A 14,527-nucleotide genomic window follows, 5' to 3' on the forward strand; every position below is an offset into this window, starting at 1 on the left:
TGCATAATCCCTTTTCATCCTCATTAAGCCCTGTCTTAAAAGCAGCTGTGCTCTAACCTTCATTGCTTCCAGTAAGAAATTGTTCCAGAGCCGCTGTCTTAATGTCTGGAAAATTTCTGCTATTTTCTGACCTAAAAATAGTCTATTTGCATTTATTGCCGCCTTTGAGGCCTACATAAAAGGAAGGAGCAGCAATAACATCCCCTCACAGCCCCTGTGTCTGGGCTAGGGAAGCCAGGTTTGTTTTAGTGTCACCTCAAGATACAGGTGCCTCTTCCCCTGTTCATCCATGAGGCCCTGAGCCTGTTCTACTTAGAATTCTTAACTAATTCTTAAATATTGATGATCAGAATTGTACAGTGTTCCCCTGAGCCCGCACCCCATGCCTTTTGCAGAGGCGATAAGAATCCTCAACCCTTGGCAAGACCGGCATTTTTCATGGCCCTATCACACTGGCAGCTCCGTCGTCCTTCAAATAGCTACCACAAAAAACTCTTTTCTTCAATAACGGCCTCTTAGCCCAGAATAGGATACCTTTAAACCACGGACATCTTTCCCTGCACCTGAGCATATGTGGATGGGTGAAAGAAGGCTGGTGGAATTGGCAGGGCCGTGAGCTTCAGCGAGGCCACGGATCCGTCAGCCACCTCTCACTGGGGGACATTTCTGTCCCTCCGTCCCAACGGTCCAGCCTCGGAGATGGGCTGCTGAGGGCCCCAAGAACCAAGTGGCTGAGAGCTGGCTGGGATGCGGAGTTATCTGAGAGCACCTGGGAGGAAGGGGCAGCAAAGTCACAAAAAATACTCTCTCTCTTGAGTGGGTTGAAAAAACAAGGAGATTGAAGCTCAAGTTTTAGAGAAAAAGCACTTTGGGGTTAGTCTCTTTAAACAAAACCCCCAGCTGCTGCAATACCCAGCACTCAACCAAAGCAACAGCCGCTTTTGATCGTGGGAGATGTTTGTTTGCCCCCTCAGTTCTGAACCCGTGTAGTTTGAGGAGGCTTTGTTAGACACGCTCTCAAGTCTTAACACACGGATCATACCAGCCTTGTGTGTTTCAGGTAACTGTAGCCAGAACAGCTCTTGCCTCTGCCCTCTTTCTTCAGCACGGTGGTTGTGAGGACGGCATGCAAAGCCGCGAGACAAATGGCCCTGCTGTGCCAGCACCCTGCCTGATTGTTAGAGGCAGGAGCTGCCTCTGGGTGACCTGGCTCTGAGGTTGAAGCTGACATCCAGCCCCTGGTGGGAAAGTAGAGGATATTGTCTTTATTCCTATGCTTAACTTCCCATTTGACTTGTATTTCAGATTTGGAGAGCTACCCTCCACAGTACAACGCTGAACTCATCGTTTCATTATGAGTAGGCATACAATACCATGCTATGCCTATTACTGTTTCTGTTAGGATCTGGCTTTATGCCGCTCACTAATAAGGCCTAATGAGAGTCTGGCATCAGTACTTACAAGTCTCAGAACCTAGAAATGACTAAAAGAAACACCCCCAACCCTCCCACTGGTTACTTACACACCGAAGAAGGACCAGGTGCAGGTTTACCCAAATCTTTTCAGTTTTCTAGCTTATTCTTTAGACACAATCTCCTTAAATTTTCCTGTTTTCTGGACAAACTAGATACTTCTAGAATTTTTGGCTTGTGGAGTTTGCCCTGTCAGGCTGGCTTTGTGTTGGATCTTGTACGACCCTTTGCTCTACTGCTTAAAGGTGAGCTCCTCATGTAAACAGCCTGTGTTTTAAATCAGCGGTGGGTTAACATGAAGACTCTTTCCATCCATCTTACGATGGAAAGCTCTAGGAGGAGAAGACTTCACTTAGAGGAGCTTTAGCATCCTTGTTTTCACATCTCTGCTTGCATGACTGTCATTAACACTCTCTTTTTCAGATACTGGAAGACAGAACTATAAAAGGGTGTGTCAGCGTGGAGCCCTACATCCTTGGGGAGTTTGTGAAGCTGTCCAATAACACGAAGGTAGTGAAGAATGAGTACAAAGCCACGGAGTACGGTCTGGCCTATGGCCATTTCTGCTACGAGTTCTCCCACGGAACGGATGTCGTTGTTGATCTGCAAGGTCTGTATTATAGTGAACTTCACTTCTTGCGTGTCCTCTCGTGTTGTGGAACAAGCTATATGCAGGATGTACTGTCTCTAAATGGCGTAAAGTGAGGGAGGTACGTGCAGGTATGTTTTTGCCGTGAGTAGTGCTCTTGTTCTCCACTGCATCACAGCAAGAGCATGCAAGCTACGTGCTCCCAGGTGTGCCACAGCTTCAGGCCATGGAGTGATCTGCATCCAATTAGGCTAAAGCCAGTCTGCAGGATGTGTCTTGTGGAACCATCTAAAGGAGAAGCACTAAAAGAGGCAGCGGGTTTTGTCACGCTTCTGCCTTCCTAAAATTGGCAAGCCTAAAAAAAGGTCCCCTCTTCAGCTAATGGAGAATTGAGCTCTTTGGTTAAGAGCCCAGGATAAAACCTTTCAGACTGAACCTTTAGCACACAGGTATCTTTGGGATACTAATTTCATTAAATCTTCATTATGTTCCTCTTAAGTTCAGCTTTCGCTGACGTAGGTTCAAACTGGGAACCATTGAAGTGATGTTAACGGCACGTGGGCTGTGCCAAGCAGACAGTCCTGAGTACGATCATCCAAATTGGGCTGTGATGTTTGATACGGAGATGTATCATTTCTTCCACAGGTTGGGTGACAGGTAACGGGAAAGGCCTGATCTACCTCACAGACCCCCAGATTCATTCTCTGAATAGCAAAGACGTTTCATGCTCCAACTTCGGCAAGAAGGGAATTTACTATTTCTTCAATAATCAGCACGTGGAGTGCAATGAAATCTGTCGCTGCCTTTCTTTAACAAGACCCTCAGTAGAGCTGCCAATGTAGACTCCCACGAGACAGTCTCACAAAGAGTGACCCGTAAGCTGGACGGTATTTTATCCTACTCACCTTGTAGGAGCACATTGCCTTTGTGAGAACAGAGCCGCTGAGACGCTGCCCGTGTGAGCTGGGTCCGTCACTTCCTGCACGAGTTTAGCGAGTTCTAGTCTTCGCGTTCAGGCTGGTAATACCACGTTACCATCTTGTGTACCACCTGAACCTCACGTTGTTACAGCCGTCTGCAAGAATTAACAGAAGAACCTAAGAAGAGTAAGAAAACAGCCTCCCAAATTCAGCTAGAGGTGTACTTACAAGGCTGTAGAAACTTCTACAGACAAATTCAGACCCAGTAAGAGCAAGAGGCACCATCTGCTCTTTGGAAATGGAATATGAGATGGAGTGAGACGGAAGCAGAGAGCTGTATTTCAACCGTTTGTAAAATTTTCAAAGCTTGTATAAATACTTCAGGGAACAAATGGTAATGTTTTGGTTTGCTTCAAAAATGAAGTTTCTTTCCAAGGTGTGTGTATATGTGACCACACACCACCTAAACAGGTGGAAATACGGTTTTAAGTGTAGCAGCCAAGAAAACTCTGCTGCTCTGCGAGGAAAAAAGAGTGTTCCTGAACGAAGAGACGCTTTACATGCATAATTTAGGACTGCTACATTTAACAAACTCTCAGAAGACTTTCCCAAGAGAAGAATGGTTCTCACTTAAGGACAGCACCTCTCTTCAGCCTATAACGGGACTCTGAGCACTACAGACTTGGTGACCGATTCCATAAATAATTCCCACAATCTCACTGGACATGAGTGTAGCCACTTGTACAAAGGAGCAGTTCTGGGGAAGTCCAGCATCTAATAAGCACAGAGTAAGCGGCCTCAGTGCCAGCAAGCAAAGCACCCCATACCTTTTGAGCCTCTTGTCATCAGCCTCGCTGAGCTGCTGCAAGGTGGAAGGTGTTCAGGGAGGAGCGGTGCCTTTCTCAGCTGAGTCCCCAACAGAAGGACACTTGTAATTTGCTGCCAGGAGCGAGGATGACGCATCTGAGGGGTTTTGTGCCTCGGTGCTGGTGGAGGTGCAGCCTGCGGAGCTTCCACCTGGCTGGCTTTTGTGGCACGTATCAGAAAATACATTTATGAAAGTAAACCAGATGTCCAATAATACTTAAGTCATATATTTACACGCTGCCCCTACCAACAGCCCACACGGAGACCCGCATCCACCCACCCCATTCCCCTCATACAGCCAAAGACTGACACGGTGGGGGATTTTCTTGACAACTCCCCCGGTGCTGGGAACGCACTTTACTGTCATGTATGCAAACAGCTGCAACTCACTCCTTTGACTCCAACACTTTTAGGGGTATTTTTCTTATTGTTTGTGGTTGTTTTCGAGCCCACTCAGAGAGCCCCTGATTTTTAACACCAGGACTGAACAGCCCGTGGCATGTACGCTGGCCACATGCTTCAGCAGCGCCTGCCTGGGTTAGAGGCAGCTGCAGCCTTTTACTTTCTATGAAACAATCTTTTGTGGGTTTTTTTTGTGGTGTTGGGTTTTTTTTTTTTTTGAACTAAGGCTTGCAATTCATTCATGTGACCTCCTTTGACACCTACAGCAATTCTCATACTGATAACCACTCACCTACCTCCGAGAGACCCAAGGGATAGGGTTACTCTGTCACAGTAAATTTCAGAAGCCCGCAGAGGAAAGCAATACCCTCCCAACTTTGTGAATTCTAGCTGAACAGCTGAAATCTTACATTTTTTTTTCCCGCGCAGGCTGATGAGCCGAAAGGAGTCGAACTTGCTGGCGTGGTGGGATAACATATACATATGCTGTAGAGAAAACAGCCATAAATAAGAGGGGATGGCAGCTCCTTGCACAAAATGCTGCACCCCTACAATGCTGAATTAAGCCAACTAAAGTGACTGGTTGAAATATTAAAAAAAAAAAATTAAAAACCATTAGCAATATGACCCAAATTCAGGCTTTGCTGAAAGAAGCGTTTTCAAATCAGATATGCTGATGCATGCATTTTTCTCCTAAAACTTCAACTGCCTATTTTCAGTCTCTTGCGGACAGGCTTTTAATGAGGTACCTGGCCAGTGTGAGTGGGCTTCAACCTTCATTTCCAATGTCAACTTGGGGCAAAAAAAAAAAAATCAACCCTCCGAGGTGATCAACCTGCATGGGCTTACAGGAGGACGCTTGTTTCAGCCTCAGTCAGGGATGCGTTGCAGGTTTTGATTAAAAGCAGAGGGCGTATCTTTGCATCTACAGGTTGCAGCTGATAAGATCACTTTATATTCTTCTAGCACATCTTTCCTGGTGTTATTAGCCTAAACGGCAGGCGGAAAAGCTGCTTCTGGGGAAGTTCAAGCGACAGTTATACATATTCCCCTTAACCGTGCCACATAGGACTGGAATAACACACAGCACTGGAGCTAACGCTTTGTTCAAAAGAAGCCAGAAGAAAGTATCGCGAGACCTTGATCTTACTCTTCGAAGACCGTGCCAGCACCTCTGGAATACGTGTATGCCTGCGCGCTCCCACGTGCGTTATTCTTAACTTGAAAAATGGTAGGTAGCGTCCCCGCTCCATCAGCAGTGAAAAACTGCCTTCATTTCCAATTCTCCCCTGCCAAAGCCCTGACATCCCGCTGCCCCCGAGCTCAAAGGCTGGGATCGTTTCTTTGGGAAGATTTTCGTGGCAAGAAAGGGAAGGCAGCATCAACCTTCCACAAAAAGATGGGTCCCCAACAGAGGGCTAGCTTTAACAAAACCATCCGCTTTTGTTTCTGCAGGCAGCAGAGATTTCTAGGCTTTTGTTCCCGCTTTTTAGCGACGCTATTGTTTTCTAGGTAATGTTTGCGCCGAGTTGTTTGGAAAGATGCCTTATCACTGCGCTGACCGATTAGAGCTAGGTGTAAAGAGAGAGAAGCAAGAGAAGAAGAAGAAAAAAAATTAAATCTCTTTATTATGGTGCATAAACCTTCAGTGCTGGGGAGCTGGGCAGCTGCGCAGGAAGAAAAATGCATTCAAAAATATAATGCTAGTGTGAATAATCCTTTCTCGAATGCTGCTTGCAGACTGCTTCAGCTTTGTCAGGTGAACTTGAACTGGGCCATCAGATTTGCTGCCGTTCCCATTGCACACTGTCTATCACCCCGGGGCATTCACCATCTTGACTGTTGTTAAAAGCGAGCAAACAATCCATCATTGAGCCGGGGAGTCACTCGCTCATAGAAAAGTAAAATCGGCATGTGACGGTACACTCGGCCCCAGTGTTTCGCAGATTAAAGTGATACATGAAAACTCACGTGTTACTGGGAAGATTAAGTCTGTTATCTTGTTCTGCAGCCAATAAAGGACGGCCTTGTCTGCAGCGGTAGGGAAACGCTGGCTTTAACCAAGCGACGAAGGCCGTGCGTACCTCGTGCTCCGGCGAAAGAGAGCGCCCAGCTCTGAAGAGGAAACAAAGCTAGTTAGCGAGGTCTCGGGAATTAATAGGCAGCGGAGATGCTGTGTTAAAGCCCCTCTGCAGAGGCTTTCCCTTCTCTATAGAGACAATTAAAAGCAAAACAAAACCTCCCGGACAATCTCTGCAGAACAAAGTGTCCTAATACGCTGCCAGCAGCCGGCCCCGCGACGTCTGCTGCAACAGCACATGCAGTTTCGAGACCCCTGGAAAGTAATGCCTTTTCCAGCTTACGCCTCTTGTTCAAAGGAAGGAAAAAATAGATTTATTCAGGAGCATGTTAAAATGTATCTGTGGGAAATTTTAGTATTTTGATTTCTTCCGAATATTTGTATTTGGCAGCTGGCTGCTTCTGTTGGTTTGTAGCCTGCTTTTTACCGTGTCAGCCAAAGTTATGGCTACTGACAGTTAAAAGTTACTATCAGGTATCGGCTTGTCCAGTTCCCTGTTAAAACAGACATGATCCTCTCTAACCCCGTAGCATCTGCTGGTCTGACGCCTTACAGGCTTGGGCACAAACTCGGGGGTGTCAGTCCTTCGCAAATGCAGGCGCTCTGTCTTCGCGCAGGGCTTGGGTGCTGGAAATCCTGGAGGAACGTGCGCTATAACCTCATCGCCTGAAGGACTTAGACACATGCGTGCCCCAAACCACCCAGAACTTAAACTGTTGGTTCATATTTGTGGTGTAAATAGGTGATTATTGGGGGAAATAAGTACGAATAAATGGACTCGGAGTGATGATGGAGCATTTAATATTTTGGCTGGAAGTTTCATCTTCGAGCTAGTGACTAAAGAAATTGCTGTTCTGCTCTTTCCTCTGGTTTCAGAAGAAAGTCTTTTGGACCAACTAAGGCTCAGGGAATATTTTTTTTCTTTTCTTTCTTTTAATCTTTTAATTATAACACACTCCAAAGTCCAACATAAGAGCTCAGCGCGAGCACCAAGAGCCAGTCACCCTGTGGGCTCTGCAAAACGAGCAGAACTGGGTTGTGCTGGTACAGCGAAATATTATCATGAACGTAAAGTCTGAAGAAACATTTCCCCCTCTCAGCTAAAGCAGCCAACTCGGGGACCTGAGTTTACACCCCGTGTAAGCGTCGCAGCAAGTCAGGCACGCGAACGTCGCGCTCTCGTCAAGGTGACGACACGCTTTCCTGTCCTTCAGGGAAGGTATTTGCTCAAAGAGGTGTTTCCCGCTCACCTTGCTGCGGGTATCCAGGTGAAAGGCAGAGCTCTTGTTTGCCTGCGTCGCGTACTCACGCGTGAAAGTTAGTAAATTTGATGCCGAGAGGGAACAAGCTGATGCAACCAAAGCCTATCAACTACGGGTAGAATGGTTTTTTCTCGCTCCTTTGCCAATGCTTAACGTCACTATGAAGCACCTTGGGGAACTTCCCGTACAAAAGATGCAGCGTAAAAGGGAGACCCTCGATTATTCCGACAACACGGGGCTGAGCCAGGCTGCCTCCGTCCCTCTCCCTCCGAGTCAGCAGCATCCTGGGCCATTAAGGACGGCAGAGCGCGGGCGCGGGGTGACCCCTCCAGCTGTGAGGCAGCCCCTGCACGCGAGGCAGCACGTCCCCGCTGCCGTAAACCCGGCGTCAGCTGCCCCGAGAGCCCAGCTGCTGGATTTAGGCATCGGTCCTTTACCAGAAAGAGCTATTCATGGGTACTGAGGGGAAAGCTTCACGTGAGCGAGCTCCGAAAGGCAGCCCGTGCTGCCAAATCTCTTCTGCTTCGCAAAATTTAGCGCTGATGCTGAACGCAGCAGCACCAGCCGCCTCGGCCGTCTCCTTCCTGCTGTATGGATTGGTAGCAGGGGTGGAATTGCTCTTCCAGGCACAGGACTGGCACCCAGCACAGGATTTTTCCCAGCCCATCGGGCCCCCTGGCTGGCAGAGCGCTGGAGGGCCCCCGCCGATGCTGGGGGAGCCCCCAGGGGAAGGGAAACCAAGCAAACCAAGCACATGGGCAGCTGTATTGCGAGGCATCGCAGGCGTGTCGGGAAAAGCACGCTATTTACAGGTGGTGGGACATACTGTTGTAACCCCCGCTCCCTTGAAATAACCAGAACGGGGATATTTGCAGCAAAGTATCGCCCGATAACTGCCGCTGTCACCTGCTGCCTTGGAGGGAAGTGCCTGCGCCGGCCCCCGGGTGCCTTCCCCAGCCCCGCAGGGAAGCCAGCAGCCTGGGGACGGCCCCATGGCAGCAGAGCACTGCTCTCGCCCCTCTCCCGGGAACGGCGCCCACCACCATCCTTTTTTTCTGCTTGGATGAAATCATCTCCCCAATCCCTCCGCAGAGCCGGGAGCAGATGGGGCTGTCGGCCTCCGCAGCCCCGGCTCGCGTGAGCCCGTGGTTTCTCCGGCCCCCCCCACCTGCCCACGGCGACCCTCCAGATAGAACTTAATCCCATTCTTTCATCAGAAAAATGTCTCTGCCGAGCTATTTTTAAGATGGAACGTATCTGTCATCAAAAGATACCGAGTTATTAATAATTTGGTTATTGTTAGCAACTGCTTAACGCCTCTGCTCGAAGCAGCGTGCACCGCAGGACCAGAGCCCCCGCGGCACCGTCGAGGCAGGGCCAGTGTCCCGCTCCCCCTCCCCACCAAGGGGGTGTGGGGGCGGCGCAGCCAGCACCCAAGGGTGCTGGGGCAGCCCGGCCGATGACGGGCAGGGTAACCGCAGCTGGCAGCAGCTGCCTTTCCTCCCTCGCTAAGAGCCAAGCGAAGCCCAAACTGGCGTGATGGCTACCGGGGCTGCCGTCCCCTCCGAGCAGGCCATCACGTTAATAGATGTTGATTTGCAAACGGCGTCGCCCCCCCCCCCCCCCCCTCCCCTCGCAACACCCCCCCCTTTGCCTGACTCCCGCTTTTCTGCTCAATGGCACAGATGCTGCTTTGTGCTGCCCAGGACCAAGCAGCTATTAGCAGCAAATCCAGCGAGGGAAATTAATGAAGGCGACTACTAATAAAAGACAGCTCAGGACAGCCATACCAACTTGCTCCAAGCAGTAATTAACTTTTTTTAAAACTCATGAAGGTAAATATGCCATCAGCTTTGGTCCAGTCTCTCTTCTTTTTAATAAAAGGAGGGGGAAGGGAGGCGAGGGGAAGGGGATGGCTGTGTGTCAGCCGCCCCAGCACCGTCCATATTCCCTCCCCGCACGCTGCCGGCCGCTGCGAAGCACCGAGCAACCCTCCAGCACGGGCACGCTCTCTCATTCCGCGGTCCCAAGATGTATATTTTTTTTCTCCGCTCAAGTTTTAAAGGCTTTATTTTAAATCTCAGCTCTGCAAGATCATTTTTAATCAGAAATCTGAATTTGCTGCAAGAAGTCACAGGGGTGAGGAGGTTGCCAGAGGTTTGCTGGACCTGCGCAAATATTGCAGCATCGTGGGCTCAAGGCAGGATGTATCCTTAAGTTGAACGTGTCGGTTTGTCAGAGCAAAAGAGTCTGTCTTAGACTTTAAAACGCAAGATATGGCACCGTATTAAGACACCAACCTCACCAGGTAAAGAAAAAAAAAACCACCCCACCAGGATTTCTGTTCGTGCACGTGGGCTGCAGCGCTACGATGGCTATATAAAAGATGGGTGTGGGTGCTTGGGAATTTTTTTTGCCCATATGGCATGGGAATGGGGGTTGCATGGGCCAAAGCCACACATAATAAGGGCGAAATATTGTGAAGTTCAAGCCCTTGCAGGATTTGGTGCGTAAATTCACTCCCCAAGGGATAAATTACGACCCACCCACCCCATCCCTTCGCCTCTGCAGAGCCCCGCAAAGTCTCTGGTGGCTCTTTACCCTACGTGCAACCCAGGGACCCCCAAGACCGTGCGCTACCATTTCACGTTGGCCCCGGGCGCGTGCCTTATCCCGAACGCCGGCCTGCAAGAGCAAACCCTCGGCTCACAGCTCCCCGTGCTACCGCTCGGGCAGCTCGTGCTTCTTCGTTTCCCTCCTGATACGATAAGCTGAGGCGAAGCAGCCCCTTTTCCACCATCGACCAGCCTGGATGAGCCACCGGGCGCAGCTGCCCCGTGCCGCCGAGGCGGCCTTTCCCGCTAAGCTTTCCAGCCCGCCTCGAGAAACACCGGCTTAGTTTCATGTCACCGTTAGCCTTGCTCCTGGCTCACTTTTATTCCTTCACGCTGAGTTTATCTGATTACTTTGGCCGAGGGAAACAGACGGCCTGTTGATATCCCCACTGAATGCTCTAAATGCCCTCCCCAGGCAGGGAGCAGCTTGCGGGACGAGCCTGGGGTGGGGGGGGTGGGCAGCAAGTCGCGAGGGCTTTACTGTTGCCAGGCAAAGCAACACCCCGATTTTCTCCTGCAAAGCTGGGGGGTCCAGGGAGCTGGCTGCAAAGCTCGGGGGGGTCCAAGCGCTCCCATTGTCTAGGAGGGCTGGGGCCTGGGGTCTGGTTGCGGTCGTTTCCCTAAATTAAACTGGGACGAGCGCTTTGCCAGGCTCCCACGGCAGCTGAGCCCCTCGGGGCTGAGGTTATGGCTGTGTGAGACTCGGATGCGCTCCTGCCGGCACCGCCGGGAGCAGCGGCATCCCCTGCCGATGCGCGGCCCTTTCGGCAAGGCCAGGCTCACTCCCACCCCCGGGACCCTTCCTTGCCCACCACATACACCCACCCACATGCCCCTTCCCACCACCTCCTTCTCCTGCCACCCACGTCCTCCGGTGCCCAGAGGACGCGTGCCGTGTCTTGCCCCATGAGAGCATCGCAAGGAGAGTAAGGCGGGCACAAAACCAGACACCCCCTGGCCACCTGCACCCCTCCAGGCAGGACGGCCAGCATCCCCCTCCCCGGGGGGCTCCTGGCCCCCTGGGGCCTCCCCTCACCCCTTGGCCAGAGCAGCAGCTGCTGCTCGTGGCTTGTGCCCCTGGGGTGCCGGTCCCCTCCCCGGTGCGCAGCCCCATCGCCAGCCCCCCCAAGCCCCCGGGGTACCAAAACCCCCTCCCACAGGTGTGGAAACCCCCCCCCCCCCCCCTTCTCCTTCCCCCTGCGTCGGTCGGGGCTCTGCGAGGCAGCTGCGGACGTGGGACCTGCAGATGGTAGAAGCAGACTAGAGAGGGCCAGTGTGGGTGACAGGATGCTCGGAGGCTGGAGGAGCTCGGCAGCGATGGGGCTGAGCTGGTGGGTGACGGACTTTCCCCCAGCAGCTGCTCTCAAATACTTCTCAAACATCATAGAAATGAAAAGGTGATTTCTGGGGGAGAGATCAGCCTAAAAGCTCTCAGTGTATTTCACGGCATTAATTCAGGGAGAAGAGGCTATGAAATTCTGATCGGAGGAGTAGGAGCCCGGAATACGAGGGCTAACCCTCCCTATAGAAAAAGGAAGCAAACGAAACCAGTGAGAGGCCGAGTCCCCAAGGAGAAAGTAGTGATATGCAAAAAATCCCACCCAGCCCGTGGGGAAAGCCGGAGCCCGAGGCGAGGCTGCGGGAAGGTGTGCCCCGTGGACCGTCTCCAGCCTGAAGCGCCAACGAAAGGCAAAACCTGCCCTCTCGGCAGTGGAAAGGAGGGATGTGGGAGAGGGGACGGAGGCAGAGCTCTGCCAGGCTGGAGACGGTCAGCGAAACGCCTGCCCCAAGGCGGAGGGAACCCAAAGATCGCGTGGGCTCCTGCTTTTCATCCGCTGCGAAACACACGCCCTTTCATATATAAAAATGTATTTGACAAATATTTTGGGGTGGGCTGTCATTACATTTCTTCAAGCTGCATGCCTGTTCTCTTACGGAAATAGGGAAAGAGGTAACCGTTTAATACCCCGGATGATTGGTTCTTTCAATTAAAACAACATTATGCGATAACTAATGTATCCCGTGTTAAAAAAAAAACAGCCAGCGTGTGCTTAATTACTTAATGTCACATACATTTCAATAACAAAGCCATTAGAGTGCACCATAGGGTGCCCCGTAGCAGGTGAACCCTCATCGAGTTGTTTCCCAGCGTAAGGGCGTGACTTTTTTTCACTGTCATGAAACCCAAGTACCCCTGTGATAATAAATCCAGGTAATCAGTAAAGCCGGGGGAGCAGCAGGCCCTGAACCCCAACCTGAGGCACCTGAATAAGGCTTTAGGAAATTTGGGGTTTTAGCTATACCTAAATGCTGAGCCTAAACATCTTCCCATTTACCTAAAAGCTCCCTAAATTGAATCTACAGTCCTAGCAGGGCTTCAACCTTCGTTTTGAACCTCGGGGAGCGCCCAGGGGCTGAGCGGCGAGCGGCCCGAGCCCCGAAGGCCAGCCCTCTGCCTTGGCTCGGAGCTGTTCGCCTCGCTGGGAGGGCGAAAGCTGCGCTGCAAATCCGCCAGCCAGACGAGGGCTGTGTCGGGGACGCTCTTTTTAGTCGTGGCGACCCGTCGAAAGATTTATGTCTGACATGAAAGCGAGCGAGCGCAAGCCCTTGGGGGTGCGGCTGCTGTCACACCGGCACTAGTTTGGCTTCTCGTCGCTATTCTTATGCCAAGGAGGGCTGTAAACCCCCTCGGGGGCCATAGAGCTGCCCCTCCAGCTCCGACGGCGCAGAGGAGCTTTTATGCCAAAATACAATACACAGAAGGATCATAAACACGTGTTATTAGGGCAAGGTGCTGCCATGGAAACCACCCCCAGGTTTTCCTCTTCATCCGAAGAGGTGCTTTCCCACCCTGCATCCCCCGGTCCACTTCCAGGATCGCTCTAATTGCTTCTGGAGCCACGGGCTGATTTCCCCGATGCTCTGGGGAACCACAGCTCCGGTCGGGGCTGGGACCTCCCATCGCCTCCAAAAATCAGTCTTCTGAGAGAAAAGAGGGAAGTAAAAGGGGGGGGGGGGGGGGGGGGAAGGAAAGAGGGAAATAAAGTGAAGTTTAAAGGGAAGACAGAAGGAAATAAACTCTTCTGGCCGCATTCGAAAGAAAAATGGGGATGCGGGTGGATGGGTTGGGTAACAAATCCAGCCCCTCCGGCCCATCCTTTGCCAGCGCTGCCCTGCCTCCCCCTCCCCGCCTTCCCCGGCTCGGGCCCGTCTCCTTCGAGGGCATCTCCAGCCGTGCCGGCAGCCCTGCCCGGGGAGCAGGGACGGTTCGGCTGGCGTGGCTCCCACCGCAAACCCCGCAGGAAAAAAAAACCCTCCCCTTCATCCTCCAACCCTACGTGTGCTTTTTTGCAGGGTGGCTCCGGTTGCCGCAGCCCCGGCGGGACAGGGGACGCTCCTGCTCCCAGGGTTTATACCTGGGATGGAAGGAAATACCTCCAGGATGATGAACCTGGCAAGAAGCAGCGCCTCTCCCCGAGGACCGTTGGAGGGAGCATCCCGGTGCCGAGCCACCCGAGACGGCCCTCCCGCTCCCGCTCCCGCGTGGCTCGCCAGCGAGCGAGCAGAAGCGCGGCCCATCCACCCCGGCCTTTTGAAGAGCCGAAGGTACCTACTCCAACGCCTCTTAAAAGCGGGAGAGAAACCGGGAAGGACAATGAGACACGACCAGAAAAGACGGAGAGGGCGCGCGAGGCGCTAGCCTTCTTTTTGGCATTCCTGGAGTTTAATCATTAAAAGGGGTCGTTAAAAGAGAGCGAGAGTGAGGAAAAAAAAAGAAGCCCCCACTCCCGATGGGCTGCCCCACACACTGCCAGCGGATTGAAAGGCTCCCTCTTGTTTTGTCCCTTCTGGCCCATGGCAGATTTGGGGGGACAGGGCTTCATCTTGCTGGCCACATCAAAGCAGTGATTATGCAAATGCGCTCACTTTTTTTTTTTAATTTTTTTTTTTTTAAAGGAATTATTTATCACACAATAACCCCCCTGCCAGGGGGGGAAACAATAGATCAGGCTAGATAGCGCTGCTCGCCCGAGGCTGCAGGGCCGGGGGGGAGGGGGGGGGCGAACCCCCACACGTTTTATTGGCCTAACCTAATTTCACTAATTCCCTTTTCACACGTTTTGGGGTTGTTTTTTTTCCCCTCTCCCCCCCATCCTTTCAGGGAACGTCGCTCCGAGGGCCGGGTTTCACGCTCCCAGGATCCGGGGGGCACCGGGTGGGATTCATGAGCCGCACATTTTATTTAATTAATACATTCAGGCGCCTCCGCTGGTTTTTAATGATTTCCAGGTGTTTGTACCCAGAAGTCACAAAGTGCTC

At 51.8% G+C, this 14,527-nt stretch overlaps 1 protein-coding gene and 1 long non-coding RNA gene across 2 annotated transcripts in view; one reads left to right on the plus strand and one right to left on the minus strand.

Annotated features, from left to right (window-relative positions):
• Positions 1–5,843, plus strand: part of ALPK1 (alpha kinase 1) — a 49,809-nt gene extending 43,966 nt beyond the window's left edge. The window contains exons 13-14 of the mRNA XM_075090071.1: positions 1,896–2,082; positions 2,707–5,843. Of these exons, the coding sequence (XP_074946172.1) occupies positions 1,896–2,082; positions 2,707–2,903 (384 nt within the window). The 3' untranslated portion in view covers positions 2,904–5,843. The remainder of the gene's footprint in view (positions 1–1,895; positions 2,083–2,706) is intronic.
• Positions 5,844–12,970: 7,127 nt separating this feature from the next.
• On the minus strand, positions 12,971–13,941 carry LOC142055988 (uncharacterized). Its single transcript, XR_012660151.1, has 2 exons — positions 13,822–13,941; positions 12,971–13,189 (listed from the first exon to the last, which is right to left on the minus strand). It is a non-coding gene; the product is annotated as an uncharacterized LOC142055988 (long non-coding RNA).
• Positions 13,942–14,527: the final 586 nt, after the last annotated feature.

Source organism: Phalacrocorax aristotelis, chromosome 4, assembly GCF_949628215.1.
Source record: "Phalacrocorax aristotelis chromosome 4, bGulAri2.1, whole genome shotgun sequence".
Classification (NCBI taxonomy): Eukaryota; Metazoa; Chordata; class Aves; order Suliformes; family Phalacrocoracidae; genus Phalacrocorax; species Phalacrocorax aristotelis.